This window comes from Apiospora kogelbergensis, assembly GCF_038363985.1.
Source record: "Apiospora kogelbergensis strain CBS 113332 chromosome Unknown utg000005l_segment0_segment0, whole genome shotgun sequence".
Lineage (NCBI taxonomy): Eukaryota > Fungi > Ascomycota > Sordariomycetes > Amphisphaeriales > Apiosporaceae > Apiospora > Apiospora kogelbergensis.
Genome location: NW_027117422.1, coordinates 2517657 through 2536793, shown reverse-complemented (window position 1 = coordinate 2536793; position 19137 = coordinate 2517657). Strand labels below are relative to the sequence as shown.

Genomic DNA, 19137 nt, shown 5'->3' with positions numbered 1-19137 from the left:
CGCATTTGTCGCAAGCTGCGACCAGTCGGTTCATTGAAACCCAGAAAGGCGACTGCTCACCCTACCAATTTATCCATTACTTACAACCCCGTCGTCACGCCGTTGCGCAACTCTCCGGTGCTTCACTTGCTCGTTTTCTTTACTGCGAAGCAGATCCCAGCTTAAGCCAATCGCCACAGACCGTTTAAGTGAATAAAAAACCAGCTGCTGCGCCGACTGCAGGCTACGTGCGACCTCGTCTACACCCCGCGTTGTTTCCGTGCCTCGATCAGTCAGCGCAACGCACCGTCCTACATACCATCCCAGTTCTCCTTCACTGTAGTCACCTACAGCACGCCAGAACAAAGTCGCCGCTATGGACACCATGGATTTGGATATGGAGATGGATGTGGATTTCGTCACCGACGAGCCCATCACCGCCACTCAACCCCAAGACACCCCAGTAAATACCAACTTGTTCTGCATATTGACCGTCCCTGTGGCGCTAACAGAAAATTTGTTTAGTCTCCTGGCGAAGTCGTAGATACGTCCACTGCAGATGAAGTACCGGAATCGCAGACTCTACTCCCCAATAAGATCCATGTCCGTGGGCTCGACGTTCTCAACCCAGAAGAAGTCAAGGCATACGTTGCCGAACATTACCCCGACAGCAGGTTCGAAAGAATCGAATGGATTGATGATTCATCCGCCAACCTTATATTTCCCTCCGAAGCTATTGCGCAGGGAGCACTGGTGGCTTTGGCGGCGGTCGAGATTGGCGACGTTACACAGTTGCCTCTGCTGGAACTGCTTCCTGCGAAAGGATTTTCGAAAAGGACAGAGGTCGCGCTGCAAATACGGCTCGCCGTTTCTTCCGATAAAAAGCAGGTCGGAGCAGCTCAGAGAAGCCGCTTCTACCTTCTGAACCCCGAATACGACCCGGAAACCCGGAAGCGATACCGTGATCGGGACAGTGAGGGCTACGGGCGCCGCCTCAGGCGCCGCCGCTCGTATGATGATGAGCAAAAGGAGCAATACAGTGCCAACATGTACGATGATGACACCGACGCTCCTTCTGCTCGTTCTGCGACCCCACAAACACTACATCGACGCTCGCGCACGCCCAACGACGACGCCAATGAACGTCACCGAAGATCGACATACCGCGATAGCAACCGCTCCAAGGAGCTCTTTCCGGAGGGGACTGGCGGAAGAGGCGGCTCACGGAGGGATCGGTCTGCATCTCCAATGCGCGACCGCGATGACGACTTGGACATGCACGCTCGTTCGGCAGACGAGGCTGCCCGAAAGAACCGCCGAGGTGCCCAAGCTATCAAAGAGCGCCTCTCCCGCAGGGACAAGAGCAAAGAATTGTTCCCGGACAAAACTCTATTCTCGGAGAGCAACAGATTGGAGGACGCAGATGCCACGTCGTCGTACCTGTCGAGCCGCTTCGCTCTCCCTCTCTACGATAACAAAGACGACGAGCCACAGCCTCGAAGCAAACGTCTGGAGGATAGAGTGACTGCTCCCAGCGGGCGGCTCGCAGACAGGATTACCGGCCCCTCGGACAGATCCGGGATTAATATTAGGGGTGCTGCCAACCAGCGAGGATCTGACCAGGGGTTTGCGATCAAAGGTGCAAGCAAAACAGCCAAGGAGCTGTTCCCAGACAAGTTTGGCAACAACGCTGGCAAAGAGCTATTCTCAGAAAAACTTGACGGGAGGACAACACGGCGGCGCCAGAAGGCAGGCGATTTGTTTGATTAGAGCCCAGAAAGTAATAGCGGTTCAGCTGAGGCAAATACATGGCCATACCATATGTCGAAATCCTGGAGAACACTGCGTTTTCATTCCATTATCACCTCCAGCTTTGTACTCTGGGGAGGGGGATAGCACACTGGCACGGTGCATTTAGGTATAAGCCCAGATATCGCAAATAGGTCGAAATTGACACAATTGGTCATGGACCCACGTAGATATGTACAACTTCAGTATATTGCGAGAGAGTTTCATTGTTCAACGGCGGGATGGCCAGTCATGAAGAGCCAGGGAGGGCTGCGGCCCAATCCGGGGACCGACCCGAAACAACGGCCGGCCAGGGGTAAGCAAAGAGCCGCGACGGGCCAGTAAGGACGTGCACAGGCGCGTGTGGGATCGATTCCCCATGAACTAACAAACATCGGGCCATCATAAATAAACAAGGCCCAGCAGCACGCGCGACAGCTTCATCACATCACATACACGATACACGATACACACACGTCGCTCGTGATAGCGTGAGAAGACCCATTTGTCTCAACAGAGCCTCCAGGTGACGGTGACTTCAGTTGCGACAGCTGTAAGGCAATACCAGCATGGATGTCGATAAAGATGCAGGTCTCAAGACTACGCATTAGTCACGCTTATTCGTTCTATACACTACACATGCCTGGACGGGGCCAATGGGAGACCCCAGCCACTGGGTATAATTCAAGCGCATGTATGTATGTATGTAGGTATGTAGGTACATACAGGTACCCTACGTATGTATCGTAAAATAAACTTATTTAGTAGGGCGCGGCCAAGCTTCCCAGCCACCCCAAGGGAGACACAACTGCTCGGTAGCGACGCGTTTGAACTAGTTGCATCTTACATAGCTACGATGCGATATGAAAGACAGGAAGTTTGGCTGCGGGGCCGTGGTTCACAAACACTCACAGAGAACCACAAAGGGGAATGCCAGTTGAGGTAAACACGGCTGCAATCAGCAACTAGCAATCTTGCAAGGAACAAGACTCACTCATTGGTACTGCAGAGCGGAAGAAAAAGAAGAAGCAGGAAACGGAGAGGGACATGCCGTCAGGTTCGTGACGAGGGAAAAGAAAGACCTGAACACTTGAGCACCTGAGGTATCCATAATAGAAAGCCATAATAACAAGAACAAGACAGGCGCGTCGTGTCGCGGTTGAGGGACTCTGGCATCTGGGGCCTTAAACGATGGTGGCATTGGAGGGGAGCAGGGAGGGGAGGGGGAGATGGACGTGCTGTGTCCTAATGGAGGTGCACCGTGCCCCCTGTTTCCCGCGACTGGCGACTGGCGACTGGCGACTGCGAGAAAGAGAGCCTGCCCTGGCCGTCCTGAACACAGTCCCAGGCCAGGTCCTGCAGTGAACTCGCCATTCACCACCACCACCACCACTCACCACTCACCACTCACCTCCGTCAACCTCGAGCCGCCATCTCCAAAACCCACGCATTCATTCAACCTTCACCACGCCATATCCAACCTCACCTCGCCCTAATTCTTTCTCTTCCTCCTCCCTCCTTTCTTCTCCTGCTTGTCTCTCCCCCTCGACCCTTATCTGCCATTGCAGACCAACCTGCAGCACGCCACATCCACGTCGAATCCTACCTTACCTATTTCTGCTTTGAAATATTACAGACCTGGTCAACTCTCATTTCCATAGCGACTCCGTTCTCCACCGGACAACAACAGCAGTAGTAACCATCGGCGACAACCTACCCTGCCGACTCGACAGTAATCATATTGCCATTAGCGATCCCTCAACCGAACCCGCTTTCGATTGCCTACATCAACATCGGGTCGTTCCAACATTGAATTCCGCATCATTCGCAACCACCCCCCGTCAATTTCAAGGAGCATGCGCTCGAAGAACAGCCAGTAGGAGGGGCATCTTCAACCAGGAAGACTGGCAGGTTTAGCATAGGCAACACAGGTTTAAGAAGGTCTCCCTGAAAGACGGAGACTGCACACCCGACTGCCAGCCGCTCTTCAACTCCTCAATCATCGAGGCGCTTCACATCACGCTCACCACCTCGACCCCCGATAAGCGCCACCCTAAATCCATTCCATCAACGCTATTGCCAAGCGCCTTGCCCCAACAAGGGACCTGCGTTGCTCCACCAACATCGACAGCTTCGAGTCCCACAACATCGTCATCGCCACGGCATTTCAGCTTCGTCGGCTTAGCGCAGCTGTAACTTCGGTTGGAAGAGAAATTGAGCATGACATTGGAGTCCGAAATGGTAGCAGCCATGACGGCGATGGGGGCAAAGCGATCCGCTCACGATACAAATAGTCCCGCCCAATCCACGCCTGCGCGCATATCGACGCCGCCGCCTCCTTCGGGGCGCGGTCGCTTGGAAGCAAAGCAGAATGGGGACATCGCCAATACCAGGTCTTCGCGGCACGTTCGTCGCGAGGGGAGCATCGGCGGCTTAGATCCAGAGATTTTGTCAAGGGCATTGTCAAGAGAACTATCGGCCGACCGGCGAGATAGCGCGCCTGCTGCAAGCCCAAGCAGGAAGCGACAAAGGATCAATGGCGACAGGTTGGTTTATGTCTAATGAAGATCTATGTATCATGGCTGATCCGATTACAGATTCATCCCCTCAAGATCAGGGCAGGATTTGCAAGCAAGCTTCAGTTTGCTTCATGATGAAGGCTCTCCTGCGACGCCCTCGAGGCAAAAGAAGCGCACTCCCCACGGCGAGCTTCATTTCCAAAGAAGTAAGCAGTTTGCTACTGTGGTGCCATGTTCTGCGAGACTAACATCTAGCAGCGGAGGAAGCCAACCGAACATTTTCCACTTTGCTAAGATCAGAGTTGTTCGAGAACACGATACCTCAGGCCACACCAGCGACGCTATCGCCGGAGGGAAACCATCATGGTTCCAACCACTCGACGCGAGTACACGACCCTACAAGGTCGCACACTCCGCCTAATGCCCCCCCTCCCTCCTTGCCTTCTACCTTCACCCCTTCTACGCCCCACAAGAACCTATTCTCATACATGTCACCTCGCCATCACACTAATATCGCCGGCCACCCCACACCTTCACGTACGCCTCAAAGTCGGCATGGCCCCAATATGGACACGAGGTCGGAGATTTACAGCTTATCGCCAGTCCGTTTCGGCAGCCAACAGATGCTGCTTAGCCCTCGGCGGCAGCCCCGCGCCGTGTCCAAAGTCCCATACAAGGTCCTAGATGCACCCGATCTAGCCGACGACTTTTATTTGAATCTGGTGGATTGGGGAAGTGCAAATGTCCTTGGTGTGGGATTGGGCTCCAGCGTGTACATGTGGAACGCCCAAACGAGTAGAGTCAACAAGCTCTGCACGTTAGAAGACGACACAGTTACCAGCGTCTCGTGGATCCAGAAGGGAACACATCTTGCTATTGGTACAGGGAAGGGCTTGGTCCAGATTTGGGATGCTGAGAAGACGAGGAGGCTAAGAACCATGACCGGTCACACTGCCCGCGTTGGATCGTTGGCATGGAACTCACATGTTCTGACGTCAGGATCAAGGGACCGTTTAATATATCACCGGGATGTCCGAGCACCCGACCAATGGATGAAGAAGCTCGTTGGCCACAAACAGGAGGTTTGTGGGCTAAAGTGGAATTGCGACGACGGGCAGCTTGCCAGTGGTGGTAACGACAACAAGCTGATGGTCTGGGATAAACTCACAGATACACCGCTATGGAAGTTCTCAGACCATACAGCTGCGGTTAAAGCTATTGCCTGGTCGCCGCATCAAAGGGGCCTTCTTGCATCTGGCGGCGGTACCGCTGACAGGAGGATAATATTCCACGACACGGTACGAGGGACTGTCATCAACGAAATCGATACGGGCAGCCAGGTTTGCAATATTGCATGGTCCAAGAACTCCAACGAGATTGTCTCGACCCACGGTTACAGTCAGAACCAGATCGTTGTCTGGAAATACCCCTCTATGACACAGGTTGTCAGCCTCACAGGCCACACATACCGTGTGCTCTATTTGGCGATGAGCCCAGATGGTCGCACCGTGGTCACCGGAGCTGGAGATGAGACATTACGATTCTGGTCTATATTCGGCAGGCGGTCAGGTGCCCGGGACGAGAACGACAACGGCGGAGGAAGGCTGGCGGACTGGGGTGTGATTCGATAAAACGAAGTCACCCACCGACTCCCAATCCCTCGTGTTTGCGTACGAAAGCTCGACTCAGTACAATAATGTGCTTATAATGAAACGGACAGCACTTGTATCCGTGGTTACGACTGGATGGTCCATGTTGACGAATTTCACAAGGAATACCCCGAGGGCTAGGTTGCATTTAATTGGCGTTTAGGTATGGATCTGGCTAGGTTTCTGAGCACGCGCCATGGCAATGGCATGGAATGGCATATTCCACGTGCAGAAATCGAGATTCATCTGGCTTGCGAGGCTTGCACAGCAGCTCATGGTTATAACGCTTGTCTTCAGGCATGGGGTTAAAAAAGGAAGAGGAGAGCGCTGTGACCAAGAGGAAGACGGCTCTTCAATGAGCAGGCAGCCTGTGCTGAATAGAAAACACTATGTTCTATGCCAGTAATGCGGTTGCCAGTGATACTCACAGCCACACTCCAGCACCAGCTCTCATAGCGAAAATAGATACGAAAGGTTAACATATTGACTATCTTAAGACTAGTTGGGCCTTGCCGACGCTGCCTGCTCACGCATGCCTTATTTTTGTCAAATGTAAGTTCCTATGTGATGATTTACACGTGTGCGACTATGTAGTTCAAGCGTGGAAGCGCCGGTCTACATATTATTCGATATCTCACCAGAGCGTAGATTGCATAAATAGTATATTTTAAGGGGCATGTGTAGTTCAGGGGTATCGAATAGGAAAACAAAAACTAGTCATGACAACCTGCTTGTCTTCCATGTACTAAGTCGCCTCTCTCGCCTCCTATCCTTTCCCGTAGAGGGGAATATGTCGTAAGCTGTGGTGTTTTGTGTGGTCTGAACAGGTGAGCGCCCTTTAATTACAAACCGATCTTCCCGATGATATTTGAAAAACCACAAATGCATATCAAGCTACGTCAGAAAAGGGCCACAAAAACCCAGCTTGGACCCTAATCTTCGTGTAAGCGGTGTGTCAGTTCATGTTTCAACGCCAACGCCACACAACCAACGAACAGTAAAGAGATAGACGGAGTCAACGTTGGGCCCATCACTTCGCCAAATCATGTCCTTGCAGCGTGCGCCTTTCTCTCCCGCGCCACGTCTTTGGCTCCTGAGTCGGTGTCGATGGCAGTAGAGGTCACATCGGATTCTCGGCTCCCCTCTTCGTTCAGCATCGGGATCTCATCCACATCCATCGGCCTGCTGGTCGCCTGGTCCGCCACAGCCTGAACGGTGCCTTCCTTGGCGGCGCGGTCCTCCTGCCGGTACGCGGCAGCGGCGGCGTCGAGGGGCGCCGGCTTGTCAACGTCAGGCATGGGCGTCAAGAGGGGCGACTGGAGCATGAGCTCGGGGCTGGACTGCCACTTCTGCACCTCGGCCTTCATGTTCTCGAGCTCTTTCTGGAAACGCTTGCCGAAAACGTCGATATAAAAGGTGGAGCCGTTGTAGATGCTCCACGCAAAAACGACGGTCAGGAAGATGCCCGACGCCCAGCGGCTGTAGAACCAAAGCGAGCAGGGCAGCATCGTCAACACGGCGTAGCTGTACTGAACAAACATGAAGGCCGGCTCTTGCAGGGCGTCGGGCAACGACAGGACGATTTTGCCGATCCACGTCTTGGCGTAAGATTTCCGGAGCCAGGTGAACGAGGTAGGGCGGCCCGCTGCGATCTTTTCGCGGCGGCGCACGGTGATCAGGAAGTAATACATCAGCTGCCAGGCGAGGTACGGAACGGTGCTCCACGCCAGCATTGAGAAGGGGTTTGCGTACGCAGTTGCAGACCCGCTTGGTGCGGTTTTGACTGCGTATATGGCGGGGAATTTAACTTTTTGTAACTCGGGCGAAATAAGATGCACGATACAGTGTAACGTCGCACAGGGCATGATATGGATGAAGAGGGACGTAACCTTGTCGAAGCTGTGAAAGACGAGCGAGTTGCGCCACAGTATGATGGCCACGGCGTTGTTGCCGAAGGCAAGACAGTAGGCCGCGGTGAAGAGACGCTTGGACGAGGGAAACACCCAGATGCTGAAGAAGAGCAGGAAGTTGACAAAGTAGCAGAGGTCGGCGAGGAAATAATGGTAGCCGCGGCGGTGATACGTGAAGAACCGGATCGGCATGAAGTAAGCCAGTTGTGCCGTGTACCAGATGTGGAAATACTCGGGGTAGCCGCCGACCAGGTACCCACTAATGAAGATGTTCATGACGGCGCAGATGAAAGAGACTTTCTCGCGCAGGGTGATGACCTTGGTGTCGTTCCATTGATTACCAAGCTTTTCCACACTCTTCTTCATCCGCGAGCGGTAGCGGTCAAGTTGTTCTTCCGCCGAAGGCACACGACGGCGCCATTCATCCACCATGCGTTCCTTGGCGCCCTGGCTTCTGGATTTGAGGGCGGCACGCGACTTTCGCACCTTCTCTCTCTGGGCAGAGATGCCCCGTTGTATCTTCTCGAGCTGCTGCGGCAGAGCAAAGTTGTCCAAGAGGTCGAGGACCGAAAGACGGTCCAAAGGGGGAAACGCGTCCCAGTCCTCCTGATAAGAGCTACTGCCCGAAAAAGACGGATTCCTCGACAAGCGCGGGCTTTGCTGGGGCTCGAGGATAGGGGTGTCGCCTGGGGCAGGTTCCGACGGAGAGGCGCCGCCAAACGGCGGGGTGCCAACTCCGTCCGAAGTTGCTGCGGTTTCGCCGTCGGTGAGGCCGCCATCTGATTTCGTCCCCGGTATGGGCGCGGGGCCGCTTCCCAGGTCGGCCATCTCTGCTATGGTACGATAAGGGTATCTCTCGAGGTCGTGGCGAAATGAGACTCTGCGGAGAGCGTTGGCTCCTCTAAGGACAAGCACGTCAGCCATATGTGCGTAGAGTTGAGACAACCGACCCAGGTGAAATGTATGAATAGGGCCTCGGGACAAACAGGAGTACCAAAACAGAGGGCGGGGATACTCACGATAGCTTGGAGGGGTCGTAGCTCCTTTAAGGGCAAAGAAAGACACTGTCCGGTAGTGGAGGCGCTCTTCTAAATGATATGCAACATGCACTGCAGCTTTCAGGGTCTGTGTAGCTGTAGATGCGTCGCGAGTATGCGTCAGTCTGCCGAACAGGGTGGTTGCGTGCTGAGCTTGTGACCGCAGTCGGATACAAGGAGCGGCACGTGTGAGAATGACCACTGATGGCGGTGTTGAGGTGTGTGGAGGCAGACTATCCTTTGTATTCGGCGAAGTTTAGCTAGGAACAGACGCCTTGCTGCCGTCCTCTAGATGATTGCGGCTCAGGATCGTGCCGTATTGACGGCATGTAATTGGCCGGTGCCGTTGTGGAATCGGAGAGGCGCCTACAGCTAGGTACTCACCGGCTGCAAAAGACAAGCTAGATTGGGTTTTATAATAATGACTTTAGATGGAACCTTGGCTGCTATCCCGTCAGGAATGGCCAAGTCTTAACAATGACGGGACTCGACGCAAGCGAAAAGAAGACCAGACAAGAATGGAGGTTATGGAGGTATGGAGGTATGTAGGTATGATGTAGGTTAGGCAGGTAAGCTTCAGCGAACGGGCCTCTCAGGGCTGGGAAAACACGTCGACAGAGGCAGGGCAGGGACGGACAGGCATGCATATACGGCCTGGCCTGGCGGCTTCTTTGTTTGATCCTGCTCGGTGCTTCTCAGATGACGATAGCGAGTCCGTTGTACGAGATCGAATGTTGGGACTCGCTGCTGGCCAGAAAACCTGGCACCTGGCGTGTGGCCGAGATGATTCAGGGTGCCCCAGAAAGAGTGACGTCTGACCTGCAGGGTGTGCTCTTTGCTGTGCAACCAGAGGATGTATGGCTTCCCCATAGTGGACCTCGCGCAGATCCGAACTGTACATCCTCCGTACGTGTACACGTGTAGGTACCTCCTGGCTGATGTTCTTGGACGGGCCGGCACAAGCCTTGCTTGCACCTGATAGATTTCTATTGACAGGCAACGCGTCCAAAGATCAGATTGGCACCTTTCCACGCGTGTGAAGCCCCCCCCACCGCGTGCTGCACTGCAAGAAGCACCCGAGCATTGGCGTCAATGAATTGTTCCAGGCTGAGCTGCTTACTGGATGAGGCCCAAGTCAGTCAAGCTGCTGCTACTACCCACTGCCACTTCGCGAAAAACTGCTACCTGGCGACAGCAACCGAACTGAATCTCAAGACTCTCCCCACGATTGTGATAGATTGCGATACGTGCCCGGGCTTGCTTTGGTAGAAACTACCCTTCCCTTCGCGAACCCTGAAATGTCCTTACCCGGAGGAGCTTGATTACCGCACACCGCGACCACAGCCAACTCCCCACCTTAAACCTTTAGGCGCGTTGTCGTTGTCGCAAAACGTCGCGCGTCCTTACGATCCTCCCAACCCGATAATCACCACCAGTGTCGCAGGCACCGCGCATTCAAGATGGGGAAGCTCATACGTCTTGAGCTCTTTAGTATGTCTCTCTCCTTCATGACGCTACTGCTGGTTAGCTGACTTATATCCAGACTTCAAGTCCTACAAAGGACATCACATCCTACTCTTCGGCGACTCCTACTTCACGTCCATCATCGGCCCCAATGGATCCGGCAAATCCAATTCCATGGATGCCATATCCTTCGTCTTGGGCATAAAGTCGTCGCATCTACGATCCTCCCACCTCAAGGACTTAGTCTACCGCGGCCGCGTGCTCAAAACGTCCAAGATCAACGATGATGGCTCTGCCGATGCACCCGCTACCAACGGCCACACGAACGGAGATGCGAATGGAGAAACGCAAGGCTCGCAGCGGCCGGATCGCGGCGATCCAAAGACGGCCTGGGTCATGGCTGTCTACGAAGACGATGCTGGTGATGAACAACGGTGGAAGCGCTCCATCACGGGCTCGGGTTCTAGCGAGTACCGCATCAATGATCGCGTTGTCACGGCCCAACAATACAATGACTCCTTGGAATCCGAGAACATCTTAATCAAGGCACGAAACTTTCTTGTCTTTCAGGGAGACGTCGAGGCCATCGCCGGCCAGTCCCCCCAGGACCTGACGCGCCTCATCGAGCAAATATCAGGCAGTCTAGATTACAAGGCCGAGTACGAAGAACTGCAAGCTAATGCCGAAAAGACTGGCGAGGAGTCCAACTTTCACCTGCAGCGCCGTCGTGGTATCAACTCGGAGCTCAAGCAGTACCAAGAGCAGAAAAAGGAGGCCGATAACTTCCAAACCAAAACCGAAGAACGCAATGCCGCCATTGTGACGCACATCTTGTGGAAGCTCTACCGGTTCCAGCGCGTCATGGATGAATCCAGTGCTAAGATCCAGGAGCATCAAGAGAACCTCAAGGAGTTCCGCCGGAACGTCGAGGCCTTCGAGAAGAAACTCGAGACTGCGCGCAGGAGCCAAGTGGAAGCCGCCAAAGAGGTTCACAAGGTTGAGCGCCAGATCAAGAAACATGAGAGAGACGTGGAGGAGAAAGAAGCGAGCCTCGTCCCCATCGACGCCAAGATCCAGCAAACCCAGCAAGAATCCGACAAGCTCCGTAAGCGGGTCGAGATGGTCAACAAGGAACGCGAGGAACAGGCTGCTGCCATCGCCAAGATCGAGAAAGACCTTGGCATTGCTCAAAAGGCCCAGAAGCAGTATGAGGACCAATGGAAGGAGACGATGAAGAACCAAGGCCAGGCCTTGAGTGACGCCGATCGCAAAGAATACAACACTTTACGCGCGCAGGCCATGGCCAAGTCTTCTGAGAACCAAGCCAAGCTGGAGAACCTCACACGCCAATTGAAGACAGATGAAGTTACAGTCAACAGTCTGAAGGGCAAGGTGGAGAGTTATCAGGCCGGCGTAGAGAAGCTCGAAACCGACGTTGCCGCGATCAAGGAGCGTCGCGATCAAACGCAGGCTTTGGTGAAGCAACTGTCGACAGATATTGATGCCAAGAAAAGGAGTTCAACTCGATTCAGTCCGAGCGAGTAAGAACGAATCAGCGCAGAACAGAGCTTGACGAAAAGCTACAGGATACGCTCAAGAAGATCGACGAAGCCAACGCCGGTATTCGCCAAAACCGCAAGGAAGTCAAGATGAAGGAAATGGTGACGGAACTCAAACGATTGTATCCCGGCGTTAAGGGTCGCGTTGGCGATCTGTGCAAACCGAAGCAGAAGAAATACGACGAGGCTGTCATCACGGCCCTTGGAATGCACTTCGACTCCGTTATCGTCGACACGACAGAGACGGGCCGCGAATGTGTACAGTACCTCAAAAGCAAACGATTTTCACCGTTGACATTCATACCGCTGGACAATGTCAAAGTTCGCACCATCAATCCTGCAGTCAAGGGTCACCCCGGCTCGCGTTTGACCATCGATACCATCGACTTCGATTCTTCGCTCGAGCGTGCCATGTCCCACGCTTGTGGCGACTCGGTTGTTTGCGACGACCTAACAGTGGCAAGCGAGATATGCTATACTCGAAAAATCCACGTCAAGGCTGTAACGCTCCAAGGCGCTGTTGTCCACAAGTCTGGTAACATGACAGGTGGCCGTGTTGAATATCCTAAGGGCAAGCGACGCTTCGAGGATCATGATGTCCAGAACCTCTACAAGATGGCCGACAAGTACAAGGAGGAAATCGAGAAGCTACCCAAGACCGATCGTCGTGGCACAGCTGAAGAGCATCTGCAGTACGAGCTCTCGGGACTTGAGCAGCAACTCACTTCTGCCCGGCGAGAACTACAGGCCTACGAGCTAAACCTTAGCAGCAAGAAGAAGGAGCTGGAAAACGGCAAGCGCCAACTTAAGGAATGGCAGCCCAAGTACAAGGAAGAGAATAGCAAGCTTCAGAAGACGCGGGCGTCGGTTGAGAAGTTCGAAACTGCGATTGCCCAGGTAGAAGACAAGATCTTCGCAGACTTCTGCAAGAGACTTGGCTATAGCGATATCCGTGCTTACGAAGCTCAACAAGGTAGCTTGGAGCAAGAAGCTGCCGAGAAGCGCAACCAGTTCGAGGTCCAGAAGTCGCGGCTGAACAGCAGCCTTAATTGGGAAAAGTCCAAGCACGCCGACACGGAAAGGAGAGTCCAGCAGATGCAAGATAGGCTCAAGCGAATTCGCAAGGACATCGAGACCTATGAAGCAGAGAAAGCGGAAATTGAGGAGTCCATGGGCGCCGATCAAGATACCCTTCAAGCGTTGCAGGAGGAGCTTGAGACTCGAAAAGCAGAATACACCAAGCGAACAGATAAGGTCAACGACGCCAAATCGGAAGTCCAGAAGCGGAGCAAGGACATTGAGAGCAGGCAAAAGGCCATCAACGATCTTGAGCGTGATGTTCAGACCAACAGTGAACAGAAAAAGACATTACTGAAGCGCTGTAGGCTGGAGCAAATCGACATCCCGCTTGTTGAGGGCAGCCTGGACAACATGCCTAACACGGACAATTTGTTGCGTGGTGAAGAGGATGAAGATGCCATGGAAGTGGACGGTGGCGACGACGCCATGGACGATGCCATGAACGATTATGGCATCGAGATTGACTTTGAGAGCCTTGATGAAGACCTACGAGATGTAAGTGAATTTGCTTTCCCGTCTCCCTTATTTTGAACCGTTACTAATCTCCCACAGCCTGATGATGAGAGCATTGAAGGGAAACTGCAAGAGAAGATTTCTTCCTTGACATCCGAGTTGGAAAAGCTCAACCCCAACATGCGTGCCATGGAGCGATTAGAGGCCGTCGAAAACCGTCTCAAGTCTATTGAACAAGAGTGGGAAGCGTCAAAGGCCGCACACAAGGTCGCTAAAGATGCGTTTGACGCTGTCAAAGCCAAGCGTTACGAGCTGTTCAACAAGGCCTTCAAGCACATCTCTGAGCAGATCTCCCAGGTATACAAGGACCTCACACGTTCGGACGCGTACCCGCTGGGTGGCCAGGCTTACCTTGATATGGAGGAGGATAACGACGCTCCATATCTGTCAGGCATCAAGTACCATGCCATGCCGCCGCTCAAGCGCTTCCGTGACATGGAGCACCTGTCCGGTGGCGAGAAGACGATGGCGGCCTTGGCCCTCCTGTTCGCTATCCACAGCTACCAGCCGAGCCCCTTCTTCGTCCTCGACGAGGTGGACGCGGCCCTAGACAACGCCAATGTCGAGAAGATCAAGAACTACATCCGTACTCACGCCGGCCCCGGTATGCAGTTTATCGTCATTAGTCTCAAAACAGGCCTGTTCCAGGACAGCGAGAGTCTAGTCGGCGTCTATCGTGACCAGGAAGTGAACAGCTCGCGAACGTTAACTCTTGACGTAAGTTCCACCCATCCATGCCAAATCCCAGCGCCTATGGTTGCTTTCAAAGACCCCAGTATGCTGACTTGTCTTTCTTTCGTCTGTTAGTTGCGCAAATACATTTGAGGTTAAGAACGAATGGTTTGGGAGTACTGGCTCATTTCGGTGGCGTGGGCAGTTCATGACAGCTGCCTCCTTTTTCCGTAATAAGAGCGGGGGTATATTACTATTTTCAGGTTGCTCTTTTCTTCGCTGTATACAATGACTAGGCTCGCCCTCGAAGCGCTGGCTACTCCCGTTATGGTTCATGTGGCAAGGATTTGTATGTATGATAACCAGTTGACCACCATCAATTGTATTACAGCGCGAAGCGGCACCGTTCGAACTGTCTGGATGGTAACCGATGTTCGTTTTGGGTATCTTGATCTACGTTGAGTCTTTATCGTCGCCATCGGACAATGCGCCGCCGTATCCCAAATCCACTAATGTATACCAAGTCATGTTGAAAAGGATAACGCTATAAACAAACGGCGTGCTGCCCGATGTGTCGAAGTAGCGCCATCCATACCCGCCGATACGTTGAGTATCACTTATGCGTCTAGACAAAGCTGAAATATTGAAGGGGGAAAAGAAAAGAAAAGAAGCCTTCGTGTGAAGGAATCGCCACATGTGAATGTGTGGGGGTCCATCGTCGTCTACTAACTAGGAGCGAGGCTGCGACTGCTGCTCACTGAAGATGCCCAACGGACCCTTCAGCTTGACGAACATCTCCTCCGTCTCGCCCTCGGGCGTGCTGAGCGCCGTCACGGCCCCGCCGGCGCCGATGCGCCACACCTCGATTTCCTGCGCCGTCTCGTCGTCCCAGCGGAACAGACTACGGATGGTCACGCTCCAGTCGCCGCGCCCTGCGGCGTCCATGTATCCCACGACACCCGAGTACAGGCTCCGTTCGCGGTGGGTCTCGATGCCCTGCAGGATCTCGCAGCTGCGCTTCTTGGGCGCACCCGTCATGGAGCCCGGCGGGAGACTGGCGGCCAGCACGTCCAAGCCCGTGTAATGATGACTTCTTAGTAGTGGTGGCGGTGGCAGTGATGTTGATGCCGAAGAGAAAGAAGAAGAAGCAGCAGCAGCAGCGGTAGTAGTGGTGGTGGTGGTGGTTTTGGTGTTCCTTTCGTCGGTGGCGGTTTCGGTAGGAGGAAGCTGACCCTCGACGACACTGATCATCTGGAAGACGCTCGCGTACTCCTCAACCTTGAGCAGCTGCGGCACCGTGACGCGTCCCGGCCCGCAGACGCTGTGCAGATCGTGGCGGACCAGGTCGACGATCATGAGGTTCTCGGCCTCCTCCTTGGGCACGTGCAGGATGCGCTCGGCCTGCGCGAGCGTGGCGGTGCCGGCCTCGGACTTGCGGACGGTGCCCTTCATGGGCCGCATCGAGCACAGCCCGTCAGCCGTGTATTCGAGGAATCGCTCAGGCGAGCTGCTGATCAGCGTGGCGCCGCCGAGCCGGAGATAGGATCCGAAGGGCGCCGGCTGCCGCGCGCGGAGCGAGCGGTACAGCTGCCACGCGCTCGGCACCTTGGCGGTGGCGCTCGAAGGCGCCCAGCTGGGGGTCTCCGCCGCCGCCAGGCCGGTCGCCGTTGCCTCTTGGGGGCTTTTGGCGCGCGTGATGGTCGTCTGGTCGGTCAGGCAGAGCTCGTACGAATTGCCGGCCGCGATGAAGTCCTGGCATTGGCGGACTTTCGCGTCATACGCGTGTGCCTCGGGCGCCAAAATGCTTGGAGCCGGTGGAATCACCGTCGGGGTGACAGGAGGCGTTAAGTTGTCGATGTCCTTGATCTTGTCGGTGTTGAGCCTCAGACCGTCGGTCCAGATATTCGAGCTTTGCATAGTATTGCTCGTTTGTTCCATCCAAGTGGCCGCGTCGACAGTCGACGGCTGCAGGCTCTGGATGCGTATCGTTCCCTCCAGGTGGTCAATGACGATGCTTTTGGTTATCCACGAAAAGCTCAAGTCTGGTCTGCTGTGTTGCCTCTTTTCCATAATGTTCACATCGATGCACTCCAGGCCCAATTCATATGTCGCGAAGCCCATGAAGCCCCCGACGAACGGCGAGTCGTCACTTCTGGCAGCAACTTTACGAGCCTCGAGGAACGCGGCCAGGACGTGCCAGACGGAGCCTGCGCCGAGTCCCACGGTCTGGCGGGCTCCATCTCCCAGAGAGGGCACGCGGACTGTGGCAGCTTTATCACCGACATGATACTCAAGCCGCAGGGCTTCGTCGACGTCCAACGCGATTATACTGTAGCGCCCTCGAACGTCCAAGCCGATACGCTTAGCACGGGCACTGGCGGAGTCCAGGATTATGTGTTCCTGGCTATCGGCCTGCAGAATTTCTACAATGTCGGGTGCTTCGATATGCGGCGGCAAAGATATCGTCTTATAGCTGTATCTTGACGGCCCGTCGGGAAAAGGCAAGCGTCTCTTATAGCCTTCCCAAACCTGGGGGTCTGTCACCAGGTCGGACATCAAGCTGGGCTTCGTAGAACCGGATTCGGGCAGAGAGAAGCATGGCTCGACCGTCCTGCCCCTAGCCGCACTCCATTCCATGGCCTGACTGAACCAGTTTTTTATAACTTGGTGCCCGGTCGGCTCAGAGCATATAGACTCTGGATGGTACTGCAAGCCCCAAAACGGTTTCGTCGCGTGCCGCATCCCCATCAGGATACGCTCCACGAAGCCCGGGCGTTGTTCGTCCACCCACGCCAGGGGAACAATGTCGGGCATCTGCGCCGGCGGGGCCCATTTCGTCGTGGGCCAGTCGGCGTCCGAGACGGAGTCCTGTCCGACATCGGCGCACAGGCTGTGGTAAAGTGTCGCTTGGAAAGGCGGCACGTCGCCAAAGATGTTAGCGGCGGCGTCGGCGGCGTCCCTGCCGTTCGCAGGCGGGCGATGGTCGATGAGGCGGATCATGCCATGCAGCCCCGTCGACAGTTTGCGGATGCGAGCGCCGCAGCTGACGGCGAGGCTTTGGTGGCCGAGGCAAATGCCCAGGACCGGGAGCAGGTGCTGGTCCTCGAGGCCGAGGTCCCAGATGTGCTTGATGAGCCCCACATCGACTGGGGAGGTGGGCGATCCCGGCCCTGGCCCGCAGACCACGGCATGGTAACGTCGGAGCTTGCGTCTCAGGGCGTCGTGGAAGCCGGGGCTCTCGGGCGCCAGCTCCGGGGCGTCGATGGGTAAGACGTCGACATCCGCGGCGAGGAGCCCGGTCAGTAACGAGACAATATTGTTACTGAAGGAGTCGTAGGCGTCCAGGAACAGGATCCTGGGGCGGGACATCACTGTTGTAAGTAGTATCTCTCTCTCGCCCAGACACGCCAGCGATGTTCACCTTCTCGGAATCCAAGGCCGGAAGAGGGCAATAATTGGTTTGGCGGGAGTCTCCTGCAGCGTTTAGTTAGTGGCGGTGTCATGTGGCAAATCAGTGCCTCCAAGAAGCAGGTAAGCTTAGGTGGGATCCCTGTGACGGCCCACTACGCCTCTGTCATAGGCATCCCATTAGTACATTGCCGAGTCATTACATCTCAGATCTCAGGCAGCAAGCAGCAAGTAAGTAGGCAGTCAGTCACGGCGAGGCAGGCGAGGCAGGCGAGGCTCTTGTGCTGTCCGGGGATTTCATGGGAAGGTCTTTCCGGCCCCACTACCAACCGTTTCCCCACAGGCCGACTAGCCTAGCAAGCTTCCTTGTCGCCCAGCTCGCGAAGCGTCGATTCTCTTTGTCCCATTGATTATCACTTACCACTCGCGCTGCATTGGCCCCCACTACTACAAATTCCGCATCAACAAACGCGTCGGCCATAGCCATCTTCATCTTTCAGCACCATGGCGGACAACCCTAGACGGGGCGGCCGTGACCGTGGAGCCGGCTACGGCGGTGGACGCAGAGATGGCCCACGGGACAACCGCCGGGACGACCCTGATCACGATCGCCACCAAGATAGACGCGGCGGGAGAGACGACCGCCACAGAACCCGTTCAGCCTCGCCTCGGAGAGAAAGACGCGACCGCTCGCGCGATCGCAGGGACAGAGACGGAGGAGGCCGTGACCGCGGTGGGAGGGATAACCGCCAATACCAGCGCGGCGACGGTGGCCATGACCGAGGATACGGAGGACGCGATCGAGACTACGACAGGCGCCGGAGGGACGACCGAGACGAGCCTAGATCGAGATACTGCGACGAAGACGCTGTCCTCCCGAGCAGGGAAGGGAGCAGGCGCGAAGGCAGCCCGCCGCGCCGCGCTAACCACTCGGAGCACAGCGCCGACCTTCCAACGCGTGCAAAACAGCAACCAGACAGAGACAGTAATACGCCCCTGTCATTTCGGGTTGGCAAAGGGGACGAGCGTTCACGGACCAGCCAGAACAGAGACGTCGAAAAAGCCGGCGAAGGAAGACGCCATACTCCGCAGCGCGATAATGATACTACTATGGGGGATGATCACCAGGAGGACGAGGACGACGTGGATGTCGAGGCCGACATGGACATGGCTGCCATGATGGGCTTCGGGGGATTCGGCACCACCAAGGGCTCCAAGGTAAAGGGCAACAACGTCGGTGCAGTGAGGAAGGAGAAGAAGACGGAGTATCGCCAGTACATGAACAGAATCGGTGGGTTCAACCGGCCGCTCAGTCCAGGACACCAGTAGGCGTAGAATAAATGAAGAGGCAGATCGGATATGATACCCAATAGCCGTCTTACAGAGGGTGCAATTGCAAGATGCGCAGTAGCAGAGTGCACACTAAGTACCAAGCATATACAGATGATATATACCATACACATTTTCTTTTTTGGCGTATACTCACCTGCAGCAGCCGTTATCGCTATCAGACCAAGAAACAGGGACGATGCCCCGCGCTTGACCCTGAAAAATGACGC

At 55.0% G+C, this 19137-nt stretch overlaps 7 protein-coding genes across 7 annotated transcripts; 4 read left to right on the top strand and 3 right to left on the bottom strand.

Moving 5' to 3' along the window:
• Positions 1-364: 364 nt before the first annotated feature.
• On the top strand, positions 365-1749 carry PG998_007420 (uncharacterized protein; the record flags this gene model as incomplete). Its single annotated transcript, XM_066874236.1, has 2 exons — positions 365-442; positions 505-1749. The coding sequence occupies 2 exons, from the start codon at positions 365-367 to the stop codon at positions 1747-1749; spliced, it is 1323 nt and encodes a 440-aa protein (XP_066730181.1).
• Positions 1750-3614: 1865 nt separating this feature from the next.
• PG998_007419 (uncharacterized protein) lies at positions 3615-4019 on the bottom strand (the record flags this gene model as incomplete). The annotated part of the gene is made up of 2 exons (XM_066874235.1): positions 3615-3671; positions 3795-4019. 2 exons carry the CDS (start codon positions 4017-4019, stop codon positions 3615-3617), a joined length of 282 nt encoding a protein of 93 aa, XP_066730180.1.
• On the top strand, positions 4018-5917 carry PG998_007418 (WD repeat domain-containing protein; the record flags this gene model as incomplete). The annotated part of the gene is made up of 3 exons (XM_066874234.1): positions 4018-4313; positions 4365-4492; positions 4545-5917. 3 exons carry the CDS (start codon positions 4018-4020, stop codon positions 5915-5917), a joined length of 1797 nt encoding a protein of 598 aa, XP_066730179.1.
• Positions 5918-6978: 1061 nt separating this feature from the next.
• Positions 6979-8673, bottom strand: PG998_007417 (uncharacterized protein; the record flags this gene model as incomplete). Its single annotated transcript, XM_066874233.1, has 1 exon — positions 6979-8673. The coding sequence occupies one exon, from the start codon at positions 8671-8673 to the stop codon at positions 6979-6981; it is 1695 nt and encodes a 564-aa protein (XP_066730178.1).
• Positions 8674-10342: 1669 nt separating this feature from the next.
• PG998_007416 (uncharacterized protein) lies at positions 10343-14323 on the top strand (the record flags this gene model as incomplete). The annotated part of the gene is made up of 5 exons (XM_066874232.1): positions 10343-10373; positions 10426-11887; positions 11908-13480; positions 13538-14215; positions 14306-14323. 5 exons carry the CDS (start codon positions 10343-10345, stop codon positions 14321-14323), a joined length of 3762 nt encoding a protein of 1253 aa, XP_066730177.1.
• Positions 14324-14899: 576 nt separating this feature from the next.
• PG998_007415 (uncharacterized protein) lies at positions 14900-17539 on the bottom strand (the record flags this gene model as incomplete). The annotated part of the gene is made up of 1 exon (XM_066874231.1): positions 14900-17539. One exon carries the CDS (start codon positions 17537-17539, stop codon positions 14900-14902), a length of 2640 nt encoding a protein of 879 aa, XP_066730176.1.
• A 543-nt stretch (positions 17540-18082) lies between these two features.
• Positions 18083-18907, top strand: PG998_007414 (uncharacterized protein; the record flags this gene model as incomplete). Its single annotated transcript, XM_066874230.1, has 1 exon — positions 18083-18907. The coding sequence occupies one exon, from the start codon at positions 18083-18085 to the stop codon at positions 18905-18907; it is 825 nt and encodes a 274-aa protein (XP_066730175.1).
• Positions 18908-19137: the final 230 nt, after the last annotated feature.